The sequence below is a fragment of the Chinchilla lanigera genome, unplaced genomic scaffold (assembly GCF_000276665.1).
Source record: "Chinchilla lanigera isolate Chin_1 unplaced genomic scaffold, ChiLan1.0 scaffold00046, whole genome shotgun sequence".
NCBI classification, from domain to species: domain Eukaryota; kingdom Metazoa; phylum Chordata; class Mammalia; order Rodentia; family Chinchillidae; genus Chinchilla; species Chinchilla lanigera.
The window spans coordinates 16,768,817-16,795,923 of NW_004955447.1; the positions used below are offsets into that span (position 1 = coordinate 16,768,817).

Below are 27,107 nucleotides of genomic sequence, written 5' to 3' on the forward strand. Positions count from 1 at the left end.
CCCGCCCTGCAGCCCCGGGTGGAAGTGCACTTACTCGAGGGCCCCCCACCCCCTTTCTCGCCGGTTCCGCTGTGGCTGTGCACGTTAGAGCCGGTGACGGGGCTCAGACCCGACCTGGAAGTGTGAGACCCGGTGACAGTCGGCAGGTTCCCTGGCGTGTGCCCGTGTATTTCACACCCACCCGCAGATCCTCCCAGTTTCTCAACAGTTCGTATCTGCGGAACTAACGCAAGTTCCTGTGATTGTATATGGTGGAAGTCTACAGATGAGCTTAAGTTCAAGATGGTCACAAAGATACATGTGCTTATGATGAATTTTTAAAAAACCTAATCTCTGTAATTGAAGTCCATTCTTGAGGCATACGTTCTCTGTTGGCTTTTTCGTTTGATGAGGGTTTCTGTATTCCTGCTGACAACAACAGAAGTCCAGTATTATCCAAACGATAAGAACCGAAAGCTTTCTGTAAGGTCATGACTAATAAAGGAACGTGAAGACTTGAACCATGTAATAAGCCGTCTAAAAGCAGGAAGTTTTGTAATGCTACTCAGAGAAATCCAAAGTTTTGTAGAACTTACTCTTTCATTTTAGGTTTACTTGTTCGAATCGTAGATCAGACTTACATACTTGTCATACACCTCTGTACTTCGCCTCTTCAGTAGTAATAAAAGCGCCAGCAAGTCACAGAGTGGCTGAAACAGTTTTCATTATATTTTGGTACAGAGTGGCATGTGCTGTGAATATCTTAGTGAAACAGTAAGATTTCTCATAGAAGATAGTCAGCAGATCCTTGCATTTCTTAGTACATTCTGTGACCAGCCATGTTGTTGTTTGGATATGCTTATGTAATGCTTTGGTTTCTTCAGCATCTGTTAGTTTATACAGTATTCAGGTGATTTAACAGGGTAAAAACACTGTATAATCACTGTCACAGCACAGTGACAAGACAATGAACTTTATTACTACAATAAGTTACTAAGCGTTTTGAGTGTCATCACTAGCCCAATTAAGAAATATAAAAAATATCGTAGTGTTTTAAGTGCATGCCGCAACGTTTTTAGTGGCATAACTTGTCATTTAATTTTTAATTTAGTTTGACTCAGGATTTTTTTTACTTTTTTAAAAACTAAGAAGTATGTAGGTACTTAGAAATTTCCAAACTTTTCATCCTATCTGTCCTTTCTCTTACATTGCTATGTCAAAGAAAAGCTGGCAAAATTTTATTTTTAAAGGTTCAAACTAGGGCTTGTTCAAACTAGGGCTCAGTAGCTTGTGTAGCAGGCCCTGTGTTTGATCACTGGGACCACAAAAATAAGTAGATAAATCAGTAGTTTCAACTGTAGCTGTCATATTTCCTGTTTTGGAGAAGAAAGTTAGGCACTTCGTTGCATAAATGGAAGATGTAGGCAAAGTACTAAGAACCAAATAGGTGGAAGTTGCTTTGCACGTGGCTACTTAGGTTAACAGAGTGATAATTACATTACTAGTGCTTTTCAATCTTGTCTGCCCATTAGAACCATCGGGGAGCTTTCCAAAAAAATACTCACGTCTTTGCCCCTCCCCAGGCCAGTTGAAGGCCAGGTTTTCTGAGTGAGGGTTCCACTCCCACATAGCTGGGGGAAACATCCCACAGGTGATTCTGATGTGTAGTCAGGATTGAAAAATGCTCTTACTGGATAGGAGGAAGCAGTGTCTGGTATCAGTAAACAGTATGCGGTCCTACACCAGCAGTTAATGTTTCTGTGATCTTCCTAAAGCACTTCTTTCTCCTCCCGGTTACCTTGGTTCTAGTTTCTGGGTTCAAATCTACCTGTGCCACTCCTTAAATAAATTATCTATGTCCCTTCAACTTATATAGCGATAGTTAAGAGTCCCTACCTTTTAAGATTGTTGAGGATTTGATGAGATAATATGTGCAAGGAAATCATCACAATATGGTATTGTGCTCAGTAAATACTTTCTTGTATTAATCATCCGAAATTTTCCGCTAGGAGAAACATAGGTGTAAAATTTCAGTATTGAGTCAGGCATAGGGGTGCACTTTGTAATCCCAGTACTCCGGGATACAGGGGCAGGAGGATCCACGATAACTTAGCAAGACTTTCAACCAAAATTTTAAAAAAGTCTGAGGATAAAAAGTCTTTAAATAAGAAAAGCTAGTAAAGCAGTTATAGTAAGGCTATCCAAACTTTATCACCCCCACCCCTTCTTTTTCAGTAAGGACCTGATCAGAGTACTCTGCTTATATCAGTGTGAACATAAATGGTAATATAAAATGAATCATATGTAATCCAGGTCAGTCTGGAAGGATATACATCTATGTGTATGTTTTGCATAGATTTAATTTTTGAGTAGGCCTTGAAGTTGAGTATTTTTTTTCTACTTTAATATATATTGATATTACTCTTATTTTAGATATTACTATATTCTCGTAGGACATGAGTGGCACGTTATTGTGATGATATGAAGGAGTAAATTGCCTTCCCTTTCCTACCACATGGACAGGTGTAGGTTAGTTTTGGAGCACAATCATATATAAATAATGTAATCAGGTTATAAAATGGTTAATTTGCCTAAACAAAGTCTGCTTTAAAGTGTTTAATACAATTTCACATTGACCCTGAGTAAGACATTTACTTTGTACTTATTTCATGATGAATGTTCTTTCTGGGTATTGTTCTTTCTCTTCATTGTTAGACTTATGTGAAGCCGTATGGAGAAATCTGGTAACAAAGTGTATCTTGAGGAAAAGTAGTATTGGAAGGGAGGGAAATGATAGTCTAGTTATTGCATAATATTTATGTACATGTAACTTAAAAGGCTTGAGTTGATAACTCAGTTAAAAGTATGCTTATCTTTAGTTTCCCATGTAATGAAAATGAGGAAAAAAGTCCCTTCTAAGGTATTGGTAACCAGATTAGTTAATATTTTTAAATTACAATATTCTTCACCCCATAGAATAAATTTATAAAATATATTTAACATTTATTAAAGACTATTTTTTCACAAGTATAGTTACTCTAAGGGATATGTTAATCCAAAAGTTAGATTTCTTTTTTTTCTTTTTGGTCTTTTTGAGACAGGGTCTTGCTCTGCAGTTCAGGCTGACCTTGAACTCATTTTGTAGTCCAGGCTGGTCTCGAACTCACAAGGATCCTCCTGCCTCAACAGGTGTCACTATGCCCAGCCCAGAAGTTAAAATTTAAGAAGTAACTTGAGGTCGTGTTTCCCAGCCAGGCTATCATATAACTGCAGTTATTTGTTCCCATCATCAGACTTCTCCTGTATCAGAATCCAACTTAGGGCTTTTCTGGAGTGTGTATAATCTTTGACTTCTAATTAAGTTGTGTCGTAGAGCCAAGTTATTCTGCTGGGGTTTGTCTATAATGTCATTCTCATGTGATTTCACTAAATTACCATGTTTCATGTATTCTCTTCTAAGGTACTATCTCCACAAATAATATCTCATCCTTTAGCACTGGTTTTTAGTAGTGACTAGGGGACATCACCCTACTTGTCTTCATCTTAGGTAGTCTGTAGAAAATGAAAGATTTAGAAGTGTGACTTGAAGAAATTTGGAAACAGTTTTGGGGTATAGTATGGTCTTTGCGTAGAGATATCACAGGAACTCCGTAGTGTTTACTGACCTTTAAATTGGTAGACAGTAAAATATCATCTATCTTGAATGTTTCAGGATCTCAAGACTGCTACGTGGTTAGCAGTAAGAGACTTGAACATGATTTGCCCAAATTATAGAATCACTTTAATTAATTGATTTTTAAAAACTTCATAATTCCCACTTCTTTCACCCACTCAGTATGATGTAAAAAAGGTGTATTCCTTTCAAAAACATTTATTAACAAAAAAAATTTTTTTGAGATGGAACTTTGCTGTGTCCACCAGGCTGGTCTCAAACTTCTGGGCTCTTGCAGTCCCCCTACATCCATCTCCTTAGTGTTATGTTAGGACTACAGGTGCATACAGGAGCCCAGTTAGGCATATTCAGCTTTTATTTACTTATTTATTTATTTTTGTCTTTTTGAGGCAGGGTTTCACTATGTACTTCACGCTGGCCTCGAACTCACTTTGTAGCCCAGGCTGACCTTGAACTCACAATGATCCTCCTGCCTCAGCCTCCTGAATGCTGGGATTACAGGTGTGTGCCACCATGCCCGGCTCCATATTCAGTTTTTAAAGATTAAACTTTTTAAGATATTTTGAAGTCCTTAGTGATGCTTTTCTGCAGAATGTTAAGTTCTTTGAAGGCAGAGAATATAATTATTGGTCTTTATTTTTCTGCTGTTTAATTTAGTGTCTGGAATACTGTAGGTCCTAAAATATTCTCTAAATGGGTAAGGAAATTACACACATTTTTTTTGGATTTGTCAGAATTGCCGAAGGAACCACTCTTTACCACATTGGGAGAATTAAATGGCTCCTTTTTTTAAAAAATGAAATTTGGTATAGAAATGTAACTTGAAGAAAATGTCAAATTAAGATGTAGTAAATCTTCGACTCAGAAACAAGTTCCATTCCAGGAGAATGTTCATAAGTCAAATTTGTTTGTAAGCTGACAAGAGTGAAAGTACACCTGTGAAAGTTTGAGACTTGAGAATGATCCTAAGTCGGGACATGCTTACTATACTTTTTTCCCCAGAATTTCTTTCTATTCCTTACAGTGTGAGAGGAAATTAATTTGATTTAGAATATGGTTTCCAACATATCTTTGGTAATATGAAGAAGAAATGCTAATCATTTTAATATATCAGCCAAACTTCTTAATGGCTCAACTTTTTAAGGAAATGAGAAGTATGGTAATGAACTGAAGCTTCAAAGTTTTACTGCTTGAATGTGAAAATTTACATAGCGTTTCAGCTTAAAGTGTTGGATTACTGCCTACCAAGAAATGTGAAATTGACTTATACCTAAAATTTTATGTGACTGGCTAAATGAAATACAGGGAGTAGTGAAGAGTAACTATATGTAATTATTTATGATGGTAACTAATCAGCCACTATTCTAAATAGTATTACTTTCAATATCATCACTCTAAAAATAGTATTTTGAAAAAAGAAAAAGAGCCAGGCATGGTGGTGATGCCTGTAATCCCAGCACTTGGGAGGCTGAGGCAGGGGACCACCATGAGTTCAAGGCCAGCCTGCACAACATAGTGAGACCCTGTTTGTAAAATAAAATAAAGTAAAATAAAATACTTTTCAAAAATCCTTTAAAAAAAGAGAAAAAGACTTGATTTGGACAGCTGCTCTTGAATTCTGCCTTAAGTTTATAATGTTGGTAGGGTAAAGGGCCAGGGGAATAAAAAACTATTCTCTGAAAGGAATCTTGTTCTCTAAAATGTTTATACTTGAGGTTTCTAATTCACTATAAAGCTTTTTTTTTATTTTTAATTTTGGCCAGGCATGGTGACTCTTGCCTGTAATCCCAGCACTAGGTAGGTTGAGGCAGGGGGATTGCTGAGAGTTTGAGGCCAGACTGTGCTACGTAGTGAGTGTAAAACCAGTCTGAGCTACACAGTAAGACCCTGTCTCAAAAACGGAAAAAAAAAAATTCATTTTCAGTAGGGTTAAACTTTAAATATAACTTGTCCCATTAGGTGCTTGTAAGTATCCTCACACTGTCATCTTCTGTGTAAGATTTTTTTGTTTGTTTGTTTTGTTTTTTGTTTTTTTCTGGTGCCTGGACTCGAACTCACGACCTTGCACTTGCCAGGCAGGTGCTGTGCCACTGAGCTAAATCCCCAGCACCTTGTGTGAGATTTTTTTGATGTCTTTTCGCCCAACCAAAATCTTTAGAGGAAAAGTCTAGGAATTTTATTGTTTGTTTCTTTATTTTGGGCTATGATTTCATGCCAGTTTGAAACTCCTAAGCTAAGTCATCGTTCCTCTTCAGCTTTCTGAGTAGCTGGGACTCGAGGTGCGCCCCACTGTGTCTACATCTAAGAGTTGTTATCTGTAATAAGACTGTAGATTACTTTCAGACACAGAAGGTCAACATTAACCCTAACGGTTGAATTTGATTCTGCTCCCATCCAGTTTAGTCTGCAGCTAGAATCTTGGAAATTACTTTCTGAACTGAGGTATTGCTTTAGTTTCAGTAGACAGATTAACTCTTCTGAACTTCACGTTTCTCCTCTGCAGAGGGGGATAACATCTATGTTAGAGAGTAGGTGTTAGATACTATCTAATGATCTGGATTGGCATTTAATGAATTATTACTTATATATTTTGATGTTTGTCCTCTCATGTACAGTTTTTGTTAAACTTTATGATTTGTTGGAAATCTGTCTAAAATATGACATATTTTTCTATTTTAAAACACAAGCTAGAGGTTGATCAGATTATCAGTGACTAAAGGAATCATTTGATCAAAAGCAGATACTGTTGGGTGGATACAGAGCCATCTTAGAAGCGTTAGTGTATTTGGGTTTGAGAACCTTCTGTAAATGGCACTTTGGAGTTTCACGTGTGTGGGCCATTGGCTTTAAGTTTACCTTCTATCTGGTTGATCTGGGGTATGTGGAAATGAAACAGCCAACCTTACTAGAATTATATATAAAGTAAAAGGTTTATTTGGAATGCTGAATTTAAGTGCTTAAATTTTAGTGCATTACTTGGGCTTTATGGGTATTTTGTTTGCTCACAATATTTTTTGCTAAATTCTTCATTACCAGCTGTCTTGTTGAGGTTTCCTGATAAGTAGTTTAACATATTTATTAAATTCCTGCTTTATGCCAGGTATCACGCAGGGCTTTGGGTATGTGGTTAGGAAGGAAACACACAGATTCTTCCTTTATAGAGAGTGCTAATAGACAAGGTGTGTACGAGAAATTGCCACAAAGGCAATTGACAGAGTGCTTGATTGAAAATAATGGTGGTAATAACTTTTGGTAGGATAAAAGAATCTTGTGAGGATCCCCCCACGTCTGGAGAAGAGCAGGTGCCAAATTCTAAGCCAAAATAAGCTTGGTTTGCCAGAGGAACTGGACGGGTCCTTTTGTATTATGGCTAAATGTAGAAAGCAGAGGGTATACAGCTTTGAGATGAGGTTGGAGAGTTCCCTGAGGGTCAGAGAGGATTTTAAAAGGGATTGTAGTGAAATTCAAGGTGAGACTGTGATAATGGCCTTGGGCTAGAATGGTGGTCGTTAGGTAAAGGGCATATTACAGTTGAATATAAACCGTCAAATCTCATAACTTTCTGGTGAGACAGGGAAACACATAGCAATGACCACATTTGTCATCAGATTTCCCAGTTGTGTGTGTGTGGTTTGTTTTGGCTTTGTGGAGGGTGAGGTCCAAGACCTGGGCTGTCCTTACTAAATTGATTGGAACTGTGTTGACACACCTCTACTTCCTGTTCTTTTGCCACGGGACAGCTGAGTTCCCAGGGGGCAGCATGTTGGAGAAGTGGAGAGGGCTTTCCAGTAAGATCACAAGTTTGGAAGTGAGGACCTTTATAAAGTGGTGTGCTCTAGCTAAAGATGCGTGGTGCTCCACAACCACTTGTTCATCAGCGTTGAGGAAGAAATCTTACATTTAAAACGAAGTTGGAGCCACAAGGGCTAAATGTTCTCACAAGGGTCCTAACAGCTTTGTTTTTTCTTTTTAAGCTCTTTTATATTCTGCTGTCTGGTTATTTAGAGTTGTGCTAGAGTTATACTTTGGGGTAGCTTCCCTCTGTTTTATTTTATTTTTTGTTAGTTTTTTTTAATGGATGATAAGGGAATGTATCAGTGAAAGAGCTGCTTGCAAGAGAGCTCCTTGTCTTACTCTCTTTGGTCTTGGGTTGTAAGACTTGTAATGGAGTCTGGTTAGTGTGGTAAAGGGGTTCGGTGTACTCTGTCTTTGTTCCCTTTTCTAAACTGTTCAGTTGTAAATGTTACTTGAATTGATATTTCCTGTAGTCTGTGTGTTAGTCAGCTTTCCGTTCCTATGGCAAATACCTGAGGTGATGAACTCCTAAGGAGAAAAGTTTTATTTTGGCTTACCGTTTTGGAACTTTAGCCCAGGACCAGTTGTCCTGCTGCTTTGTGCTGTGGCAGTGCATCCTCGGAGCATTGGGTGGATGGAAGCCACTCACCTCGTGGCAGGAAGCCTGGATCCCAGTGACCAGAAAATCTTTCGCTAGGTCCCATCTCTTACGGTTTCCACTGCTCCCCAATAGTGCTGCTCTGGAGAGCAGTCCTCAGACGCATGGACCCCGGGGGGACACTCAGATCCAAACCATAGCATTTATATTAGAAACAAGTTCACCTGTGTATTTTTCTCTGGTGAGCATAATTTTGCACCATTGTTTTGCTTATAAAGTTTATATAAGTATGGAGTATATGTAAAGTAGGCATACAGAAATATTTTTTTCCTAGTTTGGTCCAGGTAATTTAAAGTAGTTGAGTTAGATCAGCTGATCCCTATATAATGAGAATTTAGATTATGCATTGAATTTTAATAAGTAAACGTTTGTATAATTCAACTGTTTAACAACATATGCAATCTGTTAATAATTGAAAATATAATCTTAATTGAAAATAGTAAAATGCAAATGTTAAGACTATCGTAAGAGTGTGATGTGGTTTATGACACAGGCAGTTTAACATTTGATTTAAGTAAGCCTTTGATTTCACTAGTTTCATGAATAAGACTGTATTTTCATAGAGTTGAATGAACCTAAGCTGTTCAGAATGTGGTCAGAATTAGAAATTTTTGACTTATTCTAGGACAGGCATATATGTGACTCTAGGGACCTGTCTTCTGGGTAGGCAGAATACACTTTAATTCCTTCCTTTCCTCCTTGAGCTACATGAATATTTGGATGTATATTGAGGCAGCCATATAAATTAATTAATAATTTTTTGTCTTTGTGAGACAGGGTCTCACTCTGCAGTTTAGGCTGGCCTTGAGCTCATTTTGTAGCCCAGGCTGACCCAGGATCCTCCTGCCTCAGCCTCCTGAGTGCTGGGATTACAGATGTGTGCACTGCACCCAGCTAGCCATATAAACTTAAAACAGTCATAAATGTCAAAATCTGTTAATTTTTTCCAGAGTTATGATTTCATCATCTCCCAAAATAACTAAAAATCTGATTCCATTGAACTGAGAGTTCAGTGTTAGGAAATAAGTGTTTTCTTCATTTACTATCTGCATAGCCCATGTGTTCAGTCTGAGCATGGAATTTCCAACTCCTGTGTTCACAGGTCTTATCATACCCGTTGAAGTCTGTGTTCTGTACAGGTTAAGTGTCTCAGCATCCACTTATCTAAAACTGAATTCACAGTCCTTCCTTCAAATCAGCTTCAGCTGCACCCTTTCTGTCCCCAGTTGATGGCAGATCTAGTATCTTGTTTGTTTAAAACAAAAGATTTCAACACATTTTTTGGTATCTCTAGCTCTACATCTATTCTGTCAGGAAGTCCATGGGCTCTATCTTTAAAATCGAACCCCTTTTTGCCACTTAAATGGATGATGTGAGTTGCCATTGTTCTCCTTAATGCCTTTCCCTATGGCTGCCTTTCTTACTCCCTCTTTACAGTCTCCCTGGTACACCTGCCCTGGTGGTTTTTAAAAACGTAAATCAGATTGCCTCTTTTCTCTCTATCAGCTCTCCTGAGGCTACCCCTTTCTTGTAGTCTTAACAGCCTGCAGGATCTTCCGTGATTAGGCCCAAGGTTAGTTCTCTGACTTCTTTTCTACCTCTCTTCCACTGGGTTACCCGCCTCTAGTCAACAGGCTTCCCTTCTGTTCCTTGATTTACTCCAGGCAAATTCCGCGCTAAGAGCCTTTGCGCTGGTGTCTTTCTGGAGTGCTTCCCTTGATGTCCAGGGGCTAGGTCCTTCATCTTCAAATCTTCCTGTCTTCCTAGTAAGGCTTCCCATCTTTCCTGTTTAAATTTGCTGCTCATCTACCTGTTCCTTACTCTGAGCTACCTTTCTCTTTTTTTGTAATGGTTGCCCTGGCAGAACTTGAGCCACACTTGATGAAAGTCCAGACTTTTGACAAACTTCTTGTCAAGAGAAAAACTCTCAATGACTTTCTTGTTGACAAGAGCGATGTTTTAACATTTTTCTTATAACAGCTCTCCATCTGTACAATGAACTCAGAAAACCTTACGCTCGCCCCCGGAAACATTTTGGGACAGTACTAAGTATCTGTCTCTGTGGTAAGAGTCTGAACCCGGCACTGGGAAATGAACACCTTTGGCAGCATTTGATATTTGGGCCGTATACAACTCCGAGAGAGATCTTCTGCTGTATGGAAGGCAGATGAAACGGAAAGCTAGGTTTGCTGCCATCGTATGTCTAGTTGATAATCTAAAGCAGGATTTCAGAACTGGGACATTCTGAGCCGAGGATGGGGGTCAGTTTCGGTGTGCTTGCCTAGCATCCTCGCCCTGGGTTCCATGCCCAGCAGTGCCACGAACAGTGCCCCTGCCCTTACGGTTCGGGCATCCTCTCCATTGTGTTGACCTTTCATGTTGACCTGGATAACTTTCTTGTACTTTCGCTTAGCTGTCTGGACTCCTGGCGGATTGCTTTTCTGACCGTGTTATCTAAACCCCTTACTGTTGCTTAGCTTTCTTGAAGTCAGCGTTTCTCCTGCGTACCCAGTTTCCTCCATTTCACCTGCTGACCTGGGTTGGTAAAAGGTTGGACAGTCTTTGCATTTAACGTCAGCCAATTTGATCATTGACTGTTTTATTTGGTAAGCCATTTAATGAGAATATTTGTAAAGTCATTGAGATCTTGACATTCTCTAAATATCTGGTTGTTCATACTAGTTAGTAAATGAAAATGACAACCCCCTTTACTAGAAGGATGTAATAGAAGATAGGCATTTATGTTATTTTCCACTGATAAAGTAGCTGAGGTGTGTAATAGGGCTTGTGCCATCTGTTATTGGTGCTTTGTGTATACAGGCCTGTTTAGTGAAGTAGGTAGTGTTAGCCCTAGTGCACAAGGAGGGACACTGAGGCTCAGAGGAGGTGGCTTACTTGATTAATGTGACACATAGCTATATCAGAATTTCAGGTTAGGCAGATTGACTCCAGGGTCTATTAGCTTAATTATTTTATTGAACCAAAGCAACAAAGTTATGTCTTTTCTCTATTATTAGCAAAAATATTGTAACAAACTCAAATAAAAAAGCTCAAAAACATTTTTTTCTAGCTTCTATGTATATGTGCTGCTGAAGGGAACACTCTAGGTTCCATGAAAACGTTAATGTTACATATTAGTCTTAACTTCATAATTTCTATTAATGGACAAAGAAGCCCCATTCTGAAATATTTTCTAAGTTTAGAATGTTCTATTTTAAATGGATATTTTCTATTCTGATAAAGTTATTAGAGGACCTAGCTGAGAGCCTCTGTATTAATTAGCTATCTCATGCATTAACTTTTTCATCTATAAAATACTTGGATTAATGTACAGTTGTGGTCTCTTCTAGCTCTCAAGTACTGAGATTGTACTGTGTGAAATTAAAAAGTAGTTTTCCCTTTAGTTTCTGAGTTCTTTATAGTATACTTAAACATACTCTAAAATATCATCCAGTGTATGAACCATTGTTACCCTCCTGTCATCTCATTTTGGAATTTTTGCTTTTTGTTTTTTTTTCTCTTTAAAATTAAAAAAAATCTTTTAAAAATACTCAAAGTATACTTCAAAATTAGTAGAATTATCTCTAAATGTAGAATGTCAAGTGCACATGTATTTTCTTATTCTGACTTAAAAACAAAACCCCTTTCATGATCTAATTTTCTTAATTTTATTCTTTTTTTTCTAATTATAAAGAAAAACAAGCTTATTTAAAAATTGAGAAAGTATATTTCCCAGTAAAGCAGAAAACGAAATCCCTAAAATTACCAGGAGGCTAAGGCCATATGCTGTTTTGGTGTATTCTTCTTAGTATTTCATTCTTTTGGATTAAATTTTGGCCTTTCTGTTTGTGTGTAAATGTTTTTTATTAAAAATTGAGACACACTAGTTTTTTTTCTGCATTTAACATTATATTGGGAGCATTTGATGCTGTCATTGCAGAGTCTTAGTATGAATTAGCAGCCTCTGTTAGGTTTCAAAGAATGGAACCACCCAAGTGGCCTTAAGCAGTGGAAGTTTGTTGTGAGAATGCTGGGACTTAGGAAGACCGGAAGCCACGTCCGGGTCTACCGAGGCTTCAGGAGGCTGGAAAGTGACGTTTCAGATCAGTTCTGGTGGGTATGGCACGGCGTGACTTGCCCAGCTGTCACTTTTCCCAGCGTCGTGTGCCTCTGCTCCTGGTCCAGTGCTCCGTCACGGTGCTTCAGCCACTTTCAGGTCCAGCTTCTGCTGTGGCAGAGTGGACTGGCACACCAGTTTTCTCCTGTGCCCCATAGTTCCTGTTTATTTTTTGACCTTCCGTTATTCATGGCTTCACTGTGTACTAATTTCAGTTGAAGTTCTTTCTCAGTATTTCATCTCTTACCCATGTTAATCAGCTGTTTGTCTTCAAGAGGAAGATGTGACTGAGTTCAGGTTGTCTAAGTTGGCCACTTCCTTTGGACTCTGCCATTCCATTTGCTATTTGCCAGCCCAGGGATTAGCTGTACTTAAAGCAGATGTCCAGTTGTGGTCCAACCAGAATGCAGGGAGCCCCTAGTTAGGCATTCACGGTAACAGGCTACTGTCTTCAGTATACATGCTTATAAGAGATTTCTGTGGTTCTAAGGCTTTCATTATTAAAAATAGCACTCTAATTCAAAAGCAGGGGAAATAAACATTAAACAAATAGTTCAGGCTAAAGGTAAAACCGGTTGAAACAATCAGATGCTTGCAGTTCTGTATTTAAAAGATAGAATTTTTGAAAAGTTCAAAACTTACCTTAATCCGAAATAACAATGCAGTAATGAGGTATAAAGACATTAATATGAGAAGCTAACAAGAAACACAGAAGACTTAAAAACCAAAGTAAAAAAGGACTGAGGATTATATGGATCTGAATTATGGAAAAGATTGAAATGCCTTCAAGGAAACTGGGTTAATGAACCTAAACTTCTCTCATAACAAAATACCTAGTTAATACCCAGCACAAGATTCTAATAGAAAAAAAAAATTGCAGTGGTATTCCATGTTATAAACTAGTTTGCAGTATTTATTTAGCAACTGTTATCCATTACTGAAAAATAGGTTCTATTTTTAAAAATATTGTGAAACAACTGCCTTTAAAACTTCCTTTCCTTAACAGTGCTACAGAATACTTGAAAAGTTTTTAGTATAGCCTCAAACTCAGGACAGTCCTCCTGCCTCAGCCTTCTATAGGTATGCGCTACCATGCCTGGAGTAACCATTTTCTTCTAGAAAGTAGTAAAATTTCTAGAAGTAAAATTACTTAGTCAGCTGGCCTGCAAGTGGTGGTAGGAATATTTTTCAACATCCTTTATGTATTCTGTCAGATTAGAGTCTTGAAGATTGTGTCAGATTGTAAATTTTTTTCTTTAAGTAAAGTTGAGATCATGGTTAAGTAATTTTGTACTTTTCATGTCATTTGCACATTTCTTTTACTAGTTGTCAATATTGTTTAGATGCTGTTACTTATTAACCATTCTTGCAGTGTTGTGAATAAATATTTTTGTGAATAAAGTTTCAGTGATTTGTTTATACATAAATTTTTATCCACATTTCAGGGGGTTTTTTTGTTCTTGTTGGGTTTTTTTGAGACTGGGTCTTGCCATATGTAGTTCATGCTGTCCTTGAATTCACTGTGTAGCCCAGGATGGCCCCCAAACTTAAAGAGATCCTCCTGTCTCAGCCTCCCAAGTGGTGGGATTACAGGTGTGCGCCAGTATACTGGGCTTCAGGTTACTTTTTATATTTTTAAAAGAAAATTCGCTATGACAAAGATATAAATATTTTTAATGCCAAATTGGTTTCTGGAGTATGGTGGTAACAGTTTATAATTCCACAGACAGTATATATTTTCCATCTTAAGATCTTGCTGATGTATTTTTAAAAATTTTGTTAGTCTTTTAGATAGCTGAATTAATATGCTACCCAACTTGAGTTATATCACTTTATTTCTAAAGATTTTTTTTCTTAAGTCAGTTTGGTTTCTTTTTTTTTGGTTTTTCTCCGGCACCGGCAATTGAGCTCACTACATTGCGCTTACCAGGCAGGTGCTTTGCCGCTGAGCTAAATCCCCAGCCCCTTAAGTCAGATTTTATTGGTACATTTTAAATTATTAAGTGCTACTTCTGTCTTTTTAGGTTAAGAAAATGGCAGATTATTAAAATCTGAGAGGAATTTAGTTTTCTACCCTTTGTACGAATCATTACATTTCATTGAAGCACATCATTTGATGGGATAAAATTTGGCCTTTCCAGTACTGTTCCAGGCCATTGTACTTTTATTTTAGAACAAAATTATTTTTGCTACATTTAAGGAGTAATTTGCATTGTTAATTTAAACTGAAACATACATCCTGTTTGCATCATAACAGATTGTTTCCTGCCAGGTGGGGGGAGGACAGAAGTAAGGTAGTATCAAGACTTAGTGGTTTACGTCGGATCGGCACCCCTACAGTGGGAAATGCCTGTTGTCCTGGCTACTTGGAGGCTGACAAGACCATTGTAAGTCCCAGGCCTCTTGGGCAACTTGGTCGAGACCCTGTTTCAAAGTAAAAAGGGACATGAAATGTAGTTCATTGGTAAAGTGTTTGCGTAGGCTCTAGCGGCTGCTAGACCCTGAGTTCAATTCCAGTACTTAAAATTGCACAAAGTTAAAGGTGACATTTTGCAATTACATTAGCTTTTTGCAGTGATATTGGCTTTTCCTATCCATTTAGTAAGGTAGTTTTGCTAAAACTTTACCTGACACTTGTTTGGCTGGCCTAGATTTTAAAAAAGAAAAAGCTTTGGCAGACATGAAAGACAGCAAAGGAAGTATTTGCTGTGGCCCATGCCAAGGAGACATTCTGATGCTTAGGCTCTGCTGGGAGAAAGCATACTATGTGAAAGAGGACTTGCTGAAAAGAGTGGTTTTCAGCTGCTCCGACGAGAGCCGTTTCTTCTGTGAAATAGTGTGGAAGAAAGCCTGGATTGTAGCGTGTGAATAATGAATGGGAGCTGAGGTAAAGATAACGAATGTAAAGAACTCTTTCAGGACACTGAAGCAGGAAGAGAGATGAATGCCATCACACACTGAGGGAGAAGAAAAGACATGTAAAACATTGAGCCTGGGAAGACTTACGTGGGTTTGTAGGTAGAGAGGCAGAAATACCGTGGGTCGCAGGAAACTGAAGGCGATGCAGGTGGAGCCGGTGGGAGCCCCCCCTCTCAGGGAGAGGGTGATGGTAATGAGAAGATGAAGACCAGAGGGAGGCAAGGTAAAGCAGCTTGTTCAAGGAACTGTTTTCTCTTGGACTCAGCAGCTATGGTTACCTGCAAAAAAACGTAAGTTTTGAGAATGAAGTTGAGCACGTAAAGAGAAGAGCAGCAACTGAAGCATGCAAAAGGTAATTGATTAGCACAGAAATGAAGTTTACTTTAGTAATAATGAGCACTGAAGGCAGGAGTAGTAAGTTACATGGCTTTTTTTCCCATAGTAGCTTTGGCCAGTGCAAATTAAAGTGAGAAAAGCAAACAGTTGAATTGGCCCTGGGGAGTGTGGTCAGAATGATTGACAGTGTCGGGGGAAGGCTGTGCGTGCCTGTGCTCCCGGCAGTTGTGATGCTGAAGCAGGAGACTGACAAGTTCAAGGCTAGCCTGGGCAATTTAGTGGAGAGCCTGTCTTTAAAAAAAATGGATTATGCAGTTCTGGCGGATAAAGAAGGAAATGGAGTCGTAGGCTGCAGCTGAAAGATGTAGGAAGGAGTAAGTTACAACCAGAAACTAAAAAACTTCCGAAGGGTGGGAAAAATGAAATGATTAATAGTAGGGGTAAGAGAATTTTGTAGTTTAAAATTTAGGAGGTGGTAGAATATTGAGTGTATCACAGTGAATGGGTTTGTGAATTGGATAGAGGTGAATTTTCTTAGAATAGATAAGCGAATTTTTAAAAAAGAGGCATATTTCAATAGGAGTTTTAGTTAAGGTTTTTTTTTTTTTTTTAAGTGAGGATGGGATTTCCTGGTAGCAGATCCACCTACTAGGGGTTCCAGGGAAAGTATTTTTAAAGGGCAGCTTATGTTGAGAAAGGGGAGACTGAGCTGGATGAAGATGAAAGCTCAGGATAACACTGGCATGGTTTACATTGGGCTGCGGCTGCAGACGGTAGGAAGAAGGACGTGACACGGAAGCGTGTAAGGGCAGAGGGGCTGTTTGAAGGCTCCTTTGCACCGAGGTGTCAAGGTGCAGTCCATGGAGGTTTTGTCTAGCCTATTACGTGAGCTTTTAAAGTTATCTCAAGTTATATATATATAAAAAAAACTTGTACATTATTCTTTTTTCTTTTTGATTCTGAGAGAAAGTATCTTTACATAACCCAGGTTAGCATCAAACGAGATCTTCCTGTTTTAATCTCTCAAGTGCTAGGATTATTTCTTTTAAAAAGCCTGCTCTTGGACTTCCTGGTACCAAAAAAAAGGCCTTCTCCTGTAGTCTCTCCTGACGTGTTACGCAGAAGGTACACGGTACTTATAATTTGAATGAATTCACATTTCTCCAAGTATTAGATTTGTAATACATAAGAGCAAAGTGGGTTAAATTTGTTAGCCTTGAAAATAGTTCCATAAATTCTAAAGCCATATAGTATTTCAGCCATGGTTCAGGAAAAGATCTTTTAAGCAAGAAGAATAGATACAGGGCTGGGAATATAATCCACTGGTACAAGCACCCGCATGGCAAGCCCAAGGTCCTGAGTTCGATTCCCGGTACCAAAAAGAAAAACAAAACTAAAATAGATACATAGTAGATAACTACATTTTCTTTTGTACTACTACTGTGTGACAGTCAAATAGGTATTGAAAGGCACCAACACCATTCTTCTTATTTTGTCCGTCCCCACTTTCGTTGTTCATACTTCTTTTTTTCTCTCTTTTTTTGTTTTGGTTTTGGTTTTGGTTTTGGTTTTGGTTTTGGTTTTTCTTCCAGTACCAGCAATCGAACTCACAACCTTGCGCTTGCCAGGCAGGCGCTTTGCTGCTGAGCTAAATCCCCAGCCCTACTTCTTTTTTTCTTCTACCTGTACTACCTTCACTTCATTTTCCCTTCTCATTGCTTGTGTTTACCCGGGGTAATTACTGAAACTTACATCCATTGCTTATCTCCACCAGTAACATTCAAAGCTAAGAAATTTTGCTATCCCATCCATTAAAATAATGTCCCCTTCACTCTTGCTGCCTCTTTAAAGTATACCAAACTGTGGACCCAAACTCAGGGAGAAGAAAGAGTTATAGAAATCTGAAAACAATATGCTTTGAAGTTACAGGTGATCAAGTGAAAGGAATCATCTGGTCTTGTATTTATATATTGTTGATTAGTTAACATTCAGCTTTGTAATGTTATATGAAAGTCTGGATTCAACTGCTAAAATAATTGCTTGTTAGATACATTAATTGCTTTTTATAGTGATTTTGTATCTCAGACTTTGTGTCTCAGGCTTTCTCTGTATGTGAACCTACATTGTTTTCTTGACCTTTGTTAAGTTAAATGGTGTAAATTTTTTTAGCAACAGTGATACGTAATAATATATTCTTATTTTTTAAAAATTAGATTTGGACTGAGCAACAAATTTGAATCAGAATTTCCTTCTTCATTAACTGGAAAAGTGAGTGGTTCAGTTATTTACTTACTGTTTATTTGTCTTAAAATCTAAAATTTTTTCTAGCAATTTAGAAGGCATGTATGCTAATGAAACATACTTATTGACGTGTAACTATTTCTTAAACGTTTTCTGTAGGTCGCTCCTGAAGAATTCAAAGCCAGCATCAACAGAGTTAACAGTTGCCTGAGGAAGAACCTTCCTGTTAACGTGCGGTGGCTGCTTTGTGGCTGCCTTTGTTGCTGCTGCACTTTAGGGTGCAGTATGTGGCCAGTTATTTGCCTCAGTAAAAGAGTAAGTTGAATTAATATGTTTTAATTTAAATTTAGAATCGCTTGTATTGTGCATTTAAGAAGTTTTAATTTTTTGTTTTGAATAAACTACATTTTTGGCTGAGTGCGGTGGCGCACACCTGTAATCCCAGCACTCAGGAGTTGAAGGCCAGCTGGGGCTACATAGTTGAAGGCCAACCTAAACTACAGAACAAGAACCTGGGTCAAAATGAAACAAAACAACCAAAAACTGCATTACTCTATTCAAAAATACTGATCTTGGAGGAGTGATTAAGTGAGTATTATAGGTAGCCACATAAAAATTACAGAACATACGAAATTGTTGGGGAGTAACAGGACAAATACAGCAATGTCTGTATTTGCATTAATGGTGGTATAATGTAGTGATTACGGGAGTTCAGCTCTACCATTTATGCTTGTGACCTCAGATATCTTTGTTAACCCTAGCTGGTACACCTGCAAAATAGTAACACTCACCTGCTACTTGAAAAGGGTGGGTGTAAGGATAAAATATTTGTAAGCCTTTTAGCTGAGTAGCTAAAGGAAGTGGTTAATAAATATTGATAGTAACATTATTACTAATAAGTTAGTACCCATAGATAACAGTGATTACCGTGGTTACTTGTAAGTTAATAAGATTAATTATTTTTTCTTTTTTGTATAAGCTTTCTATAATGAGTACATAGAACACAAACTTTTCTAATGAGAAAAACAAGTCATAATTTTGACTGCTTATAATAAAAAATTCTCAAAATGTTGATTAGAGATATGGTAAATTAGTAGTCTGACCACATTATTATTTTTTTCCCAGTGCTGGGAATTGACCCAGGGCCTTGTGCCTGTTAGGCAAGCACTCTACCATTGTGTTACATTCCAAGCCCTTTTTATTGCTTTGAGCCAGCATCTCACTAAGTTGCTCTGGCTGGCCTTGAACTTGAAATCTCCTGACTCAGCTTCCAAGTGCAGTAACTGGGATTATAGGCGTGTGTCATTGCTCTTGGCTTGTTATGGTCATTTTTAAAATGGTATTTACACATAAAAAAATGAAATACTTTCAAGTTGAAATTGAATGGTTTTGTATTGCAACCTTTCATTACCAAATAATAATAAAGAAATGTGGGTTATACAATAAAATATTGTAGTGAATACTTTCTGTTGGTAGGAAAGAAATAATGACTTATAGAGTTATTTTTATAACATTTAATATCTGTGACATTTACTTTTCCCTGATATATCCTTTTTTCATAGCTGTCATCAGATCACTTCTAGACCGCAGAAAACTTTTTTCCTCTTCCTTGTCTGTAGTGGCCTTTGGATCCATAGTTGTTGCTGGCCGGCCTTCTAGTTTAGGTCCCCTTTCACTGTTCAGGTGTTCCCGTTGTTTAAATACTGCTTTATCTCATGGGAGGAGGTAAAGTTGCTGTCATTTAATGCAAAGAATCTGAGGGCCTTAATGCCTTAGAAACCTTAGAGGTCCAGCTTTCTCTGTCTGTTTTGAGATCCTCAGTTTCTTTACTTTGAAAATAAGTAACGCAAGGTCTTGCGATGTATGTACAAGTGAGCTGAGGAAACAGGTGGGTATCTTTCACTTCCCCACACGTCCCTCTCAGTTGGAACCTTTCTTGGTACGCCTTCACGAAACCCCTTTCATTTGATACGTAAGACGGACTGAGTTCTGGGCTCTTTGCATCTGTGTTCCTAGCACGTGCATCTCGCTGAGCACTGTGGCGTTAGGTCTGAGCGTTCGTTCTGTAGATGTGAGTGCGTGCAACTAATATTTAACCGTGAGGGATGGTACTTCGTGGGTGTACGAAAGGTGTTAGAGGTCCCAGAAACAGAGAAATGCTTTTTTCTCCAGTACTGCAGATTGGACCCAGGGCTTTTGCTCTCCGCGACATTCCCAGTCCTCTTTTTATCTTTTATTTTGAGACAAGGTCTCACAAAGCCTTTCAGTTCTCCGGGGTGTGCTCGCTGTCCTCCCGCCTCAGCCTCCCGGGGTGCTGGGATTACAGGCATGCATGGGCTGGAAGAGGAACTCTTGAAGACAGACAAAATGATTTAGAGCTGGGATTTTTTACCTTTTTATTTGTTGCATTGACTTCGGTAGTCTAGCTTATGAATGCTATTTCGGAACAATTTTTATTTATATTTTAAATTATTTAGTGTGTTTTCAATGTATAAAATACAGAGTCGCAGAGGAAATCAATTATATAAAATATTCTTCACCAAATACAGAAAATTTCAAATGTGTGATTTAAAAATCTGTTTCTTTACGAATGCATACAAAATAAGATAGCCGCAGACCGTCGGAGTAATACACGACAGAAAGAACCTGATTCCTATGAGTGGTAAAGGCACAGGTCCCGTTCAGTCACGGCGGCTCATTAAACCCACTCACACCCTGAGGGAATATAGTACATTTCAGCAGAAGGTTAGAAAACGAAGATGAAGTTTCACTGCACCCACTTTCACGGGCTCCTAGAGCTCTGTGGAGATATTCCATATTGAGAACTTCAGCTGTGGAGGCACTAGTATTTTAAGATGCTAAACCCTTGCCTGATTGCCAGTGGGTGAACCTGTTTTCCTCATTGGAGACGTAAAATCCTCTTACATGGTTGAAATTGCCTCAGGCAATCCAATGCATACCAGAACCAAAGACATACTTCAGATGCGGTTAAGTGGTAGAGCGCTTACCTACCATCTGCAAGACCCAGGGTTCCTCTTTAGCATTGCAAAACAAAACGTTGTGATGTTTTGACTATTTAAAAATCATTTCTTCTTGTTGAATTCTGAAAGCTTTTACTGTAACCACAACTAAGCCAGGAGTGGTGGTGTAGGCCTGTAATTCCAGCACTTGGAGGCTGAGACAGGAGCATCAGATATGAATGCAAGGGCAGCCTAGGCTACCTAGAAAGTTCAAGGCTAGTCCGAACTCTACATAGTGAGACCCTGTCTCAAAAACAAAACAAGACCACAGCACAACTAAAAATTCCTTATAATTTTTTTAGTCTATAGCTTATCTCTTTTGCATTCTCTTAATGTCTTTGGGAGAGCTAAAGTTTTTAAAGTCTAGCTTATAAAAAAATGGATTGTTCTTTTAGTTTGTCATATTTAAGAATTTCATAAACAGAGTTACGAAAAATTTCCCCTTTGGTCTCTTCTCTATTTAACATTTAGGTCGGTAATGTTTTAAGTCAGTTTTTGTATAGATATGATAGGTCAAAGTTCATCTTTTTTGTATATGATTCTCTAGGTTTTCCAGCGTCATTTGTTGAAAAGTCTGTATTTTTCCATTTAATTGCCATCATGTATTGCTAAAAATTAATTGATTATATTTGTGTGGGAATGTTTCTGGACTCTTACTTTGTTGTATTCATCTATATGTCTGTTTGATCTTAATAGCACACTATCTTATTTACCATAGCTTTATAATAAGTCTTCTAATCAGGTAGGTGAGTCTTACAAATTCCTTATTTGTATTTTTTGAAGATTGTTTTGGTTATTGATTTCTTTGCTTTTCTCTGTAAATTTTAAAATCAGCTTGTTATGTTAATATCCACAAACTGTGCCGAAAGTTTTTCCTTTTTTTCTGTGGTACTGGGGCTTGAACCTAGGGCCTTCAATTTGAGCTACAACCAACCCCCACCACCCTGGGGGTTTCACTAAGTGGGCCAGATAGGGCTCAAACTTGTGATTCTCCTGCCTCAGCCTACCAGAATGCTGGGGTTACAGGTTTCTGCACTGCACCCAGCTTAAGTTCCGAGAATTTAATTGGGGATTGCATTCAATTTATTGGTCAATTTAAGGAGAATTGGCATCTTGCTAATATAAATCTTTATATATTGCATTTTTGTTGTTGCTCAGTTCAGAATATTCCTAACTTTCCCTCCTTGATTTATGCATTAAGAAATACATTGTTTAATCTCCAGATGTTTAAAGGTTTTCCAGAAACTTTTGTTATTGATCTCTAGTTTAATTATCTTGTTGTCCGAGATGTGATTTCACTTCTTTTATATTTGTTAGGTTTATTTTATGGCCCTAAATTTAATCTGTTTTGGTAATAGGTTTTTAAATTTTTATTTCTATTTTAGCAGCTTTATTGAGGTTATTAGTGACATAGAACAAACCATGCATATTTGAAATGTTCATTTTGTGAGTTTTGTCACATATGCATGAACACATTCACGTTTACATCAAGATTGTGAACATATTTACTGCCCTCGCAAGCTTCCTTAAGCCTTTTTGTATTCCCTTCTATGCCTTCTAGGCAACTGATACTCTGTAAGTTAGTTGGCATTTCAAGACTTTTATATAAATTGAACCATACAGTATTCATTCTCTTTGTCTTTTATTCATCATTTTGAGATTCAGCTGTGTTATTAGTTAAATAGTTATGGGACATCGTGGTGCATGCCTGTCAGTCCCAGCACTTGGGAGGCTGAGGCAGGACTAGAATGGCTTGATTGTATAGTATGTGTATATTTAACTTGTTTAAGAACAGAGAAACTGCCAAAAAAGAGGTAATGCTATTTTATATTCTCACAAGCAGTGTATGAAATATTTTGTTCTGCTACATCCATGTAATATATAACGGTACTTTTTAATTTGAGCCATTCTCATAGGTGTTTCGTGTTACTACAGTTTTAACTTGCATTTAATGATTACTCATGTTAAACATAATTTTATGCTCATTTTTCTGTTTGTTTTTATGCTCATTTCTATGCTGAAATGTCTGTTCTTTTTGCCCAGTATTTGAGCTAGGGTTTTTCGTTTTTCTGTCTTTTTGAGACAGACTCTTCCTATGCAGTTCAGGCTTTAGCGTACTTTGTAGCCCAGGCAGGTCTCGAACTTGCAAGGATCCTCCTGCCTCAACCTCCCAAGAGCTAGGATTACAGGCATGTACCACCACGTCTGGCTTCTGAGCTATTTTTCTTACTGGTGAAGTTTTGAGAGTTCTTTACATATTCTGGATACATATCTGCTTTGTAAGAATTTCTCGTAGTGAGTAGTTTGTCTTTTCATCCTGCCAAAATTCTTTTTAGGAAGTGTTTAATTTTGATAAAGTCTCGTTTATCCTGTTTGTTTTTTTTATGGATTGTGCTGTTAGTGTTATACTAGTAACTCTTCCTGTGCCAGGTCACAAAGATTCTTTCCTATGTTCTATATGATTTATAGGCTTAGGTTTTACATTTGGAGTTATACTTTTGTATGGTGCAGTGTTGAAGTTGGGTTTTTTTTTTTCACCAATTACATTTGTTAAAAAGATGATTTTTCACTGAATTGACTTTGTATGAAAAAATTACATGTTCATATCTGCCAGGGTCTGTATTTTGGTTTGGTTCTGTTTCATCTGTTTATTTTGATGACTGTACCACTCTGTTGTAAATACTCTATCTCTATAATTTTATCTTGAAATGAGGTTATGCTAGTTCTCCAGCTTGATACTCATTTTTTTTAAGTTCTTTTTGCTTTTCTAGGTTGTTGATACTACATACGAATTTTAGAATCCATCTGTCAATTATTTACCCCCAGAAAACAAGTCTCCTGGGATTTTAGTTTGGATTGTTTCGAATCTGTGGATCAGTTTGGGAAGATTAGCATCTTAAAAATATTTTGTCTTCTAACACATGAACCAGTATTTCTCTCCATTTACTTATGTCTTTTAAAATTTTTCTAAGTGATATTTTGTAGTTCTTAGTGCCCTGTATATCTGTTGTCAGATTTATTATATTTGTTTTTATGCTACTTTAATTGATGCATTTTAAACTTTAGCATTTTATTTTTCTTTGCTAGTTTATGCTGAACTTAACCTATTCTAAGAGCTCTTTTTGTAAATCCCATTAAGTTTTTCTCATAAGACAGTCATTAAATATATATGAAGCTGGTATTACTTCTTCCTAATTTAGTTGCTTTTTGTTTCCTTTCCTTGCCCTATTGCACTGGTTTAGAATTTCCAAAAAAGTATTGAGTAGAAGTAGTGAGACTGTACCCTTGGTTTACTTCTCATTTTAGGAGGAATATATTCAGACTTTCAGTATTAAGTATCATGTTAATTTAAGGGTGTTTGTAGATGTCTTTCATCTGCTTAAGCAAGTTTTATATTGTTTACTAAGAGGTTTTTTTAAAAGATAAAAAATAGATACTGGATTTTGTTAAGTGTTTTTTCTTTAGTGATGGTTGTATGGTTTTTCTTTTTCATTTAGACAAATGTTGAATTACATTGATTTGAATTTTGGGGTATTAAACCAACCTTGCATTCCGGGAATGGACCCTACTTGGTCACATGTATTTTTTATTTTTTATATTTTTGTTGGACATGATAAACTGGAAGTTTTGGTTTGGTTTTGTTTTCAAGAGGTTTTAAATGTGTTTGTGAGAATTTTTTTGTAGTGTTTTCTTTTTAATATCTTTAATTTTGGCATCTTGTTAATGATACTCTCACAGAGTGAGCTGAGACGTATATTTCCCTTTTACGGATCAGTTTGTATAGAATATGTATTATTTCTTTCTTTAAGTTTTGGAAGAATTCACTGGTGAAACCAGCAAGACCTGGAGTTTCCTTTGTTGAAAAAGTTTTAAAAGTATGTGTTCAGTTTCTTTAAGGGGACTTTTAAGTCATGTTATTGATAGGTTTTTTTACAGCACAGAAAGAAATAGAACAAAACAAAAAATAACTTTATTTCAGGCATGGAGCAGACCACAGTGGAAAGGAGGGATGCAGAGCTTCTGGGGCCTGGTCTGGGGACAAAGGCTAAACAGGGCCAGGTTGGAGGTGGGATTTAGGGGGTGGACCACCTGATGTAGCAGACCGGGATTGGACGGGAGCATGGGAAAAGGAAACAGGGTATTACAAAAAGGAAGAAATCATAATTTGACTCCAGAAAGGAAGGGTGGGGCTTACTTAGCACATGGCCTGCAGTGGCCAGCGCCATATTGGCTGGGCACCATAGCACATGGCCTCCAGTGGCCAGCGCCGTATTGACTTGGCACCGTAGTGACTCAGCAGGAATCTTAGTGAGGAGGGAAACCCATCATTATCATGGTTGAGCTCTATATTTTATGTTGTTCAAAGAATTTATCTACTTCTGGCATTGAATTGTAGGCATAGAGTTCATAATATCTGTTAATCATCCTTTTAACTGTCTCAAAGCTCTAATCAGGTCACTTCTCACACTCTTGACATTGATCATTTCTTTCAATAATTTTTCCTTCTCTTTCCTCCCTCATTCTAAAACTGCTCTCTGTGTGGATTTATTACAAATATTGTATGTCCATACCTTTTCGTCTCTTACTTGCGTTTAGGGTCACTTATTAATAGGGAAGTGACCTGTAGCTTGTGGTGCCTAGGACTTGCACTTCGGTGCTAAATTTATTGATTTATTGATTTATTGATTTATTGATTATTGAATATGATACCAAGTTAAGTCTCTTCAAACACTGGCTCTTACCTCTCTGAGATGAAACAAAACAAAACATATTTCAGAGCATCTTCCTGAAATTTTAGTGAAGTGGGACTCCTAAAATGTTTCAGGTGAACAAGGTAGAATGAATGAATGAAATGCATTCTTGTAACTGCTGTTGTTACTGATTTGAGATGTAGAAAGTTACTGCTTTCTTTGAAGAATGTTAGCCCATTTGCTTTGACTTGGTAAATACAACAAAAGTTGACAAGGGCTTTCACGTGTTCTGATGACCTTAGTTTCCATTATGCTCTTTTTCTTGACTTTTATATTCTCTCACTACAGAACATTTTCAGGAACATAATCCTTGTTGTAGGATAAAGATTTATCCTAGTACGATGTACAGTGATAGGTTTAGTAATATAAAATATGATTTACAGAAATTTCTTTCAGTTAACCCTGGGGAAAACAAGTTTTAGGATTGTGTATATTTCAGTTAACAAGGTCCTGGTTCAATTTCCAGTATTACCAAAACAAACAAACAAAACTGAAAGCCTTTAAAAGCCGTAGCCAGCCTAGTTCTTAAATTCTTGATGAAATTGGAAGATTATCACCTATAGGTCATGACTCAGTACACCTTTAAGTTACAGGGTTTTCTTTGGCTCATGTGATTCTTCTGCATCAGCCTCCTGAATAGCTTAGACTATAGATACACACCAACAACACTCAGTTTAACGGAATTTGGGGGTTTTTTTGAGACAGGGTCTCCCCGCGTAGTTTGGGCTGGCCTTGAACTTTGTCTGCTGTAACCCAGAGTAGCCCCGACTTGCAGCAACCTCCCTCATCCTCCCAAGTGGTAGGATCACAGGAATGAACCACTGTACCCAGCTTTAAGAGGATATTTTTAATACCCAAAATGTTAACAATTGTTTCACTTATCTCTACCTAATAGGGCTTTTCAACAGACATTACTAAAAGTGTTGCTCTAATGATACTTCACTGAGTATTTGTATGCAAATTTTCCTATATACAGAAGAGCAAAAAAAAAGCAACGTGCGTAAAAACCCTTTAGAAGAAAAGTTTATGCTTTTGTTTATTTTGTGGGTGAATCCAGTTTCTTTCTTAATTTTGAGATACTGTATACCATTTAATTTGCTGTATGTCACTGGAATATACAATCTAACATAAATCTAGAACAAACAAGTGAACCAGATCATTTTGAAGAGATCATTTCTAAAGTTTCTCCTAAGGTAAAAAATGATTTATTCTAAATTATACATATGGTTTTCTTCTAGCAACTTGTAACTAAAACTTTGTTTCTCTTATTTAAACAATTTCCATTTGTACACATGTCTGAAGGTATTTATCATTCTTATTTGCAAAACACTTTAACAGTTAAGATTATGAATGTATCCAAAGCATTCTTTTACCTAAAGCTTAATTAATGCATTATACATTTAGGAATTTAAAATTCAGATTTGTTTTAAATAAGAAATTAAACATTAGAAATATTACTTTGGCATTATGTGATGTTATGAATAAATTAAAATAAATTTTAATAGTAGGTTTAAATACCTGAACTTTTATGAATGGTTCTAAAGACTTGCAAAATGATTTTCAAGCAGTTGCTTATAAATAAATTGTTGGTGACTATATGCTATTAAGTATTACAATG

General features: G+C 37.3%; 1 protein-coding gene across 1 annotated transcript in view; it reads left to right on the forward strand.

The window, feature by feature from the left end:
• Window positions 1-27,107, forward strand: part of Chic2 (cysteine-rich hydrophobic domain 2) — an 82,281-nt gene that overhangs the window by 45,219 nt on the left and 9,955 nt on the right. The window contains exons 2-3 of the mRNA XM_005392900.1: window positions 17,691-17,745; window positions 17,878-18,033. Coding sequence (XP_005392957.1) covers window positions 17,691-17,745; window positions 17,878-18,033 — 211 coding nt within the window. The remainder of the gene's footprint in view (window positions 1-17,690; window positions 17,746-17,877; window positions 18,034-27,107) is intronic.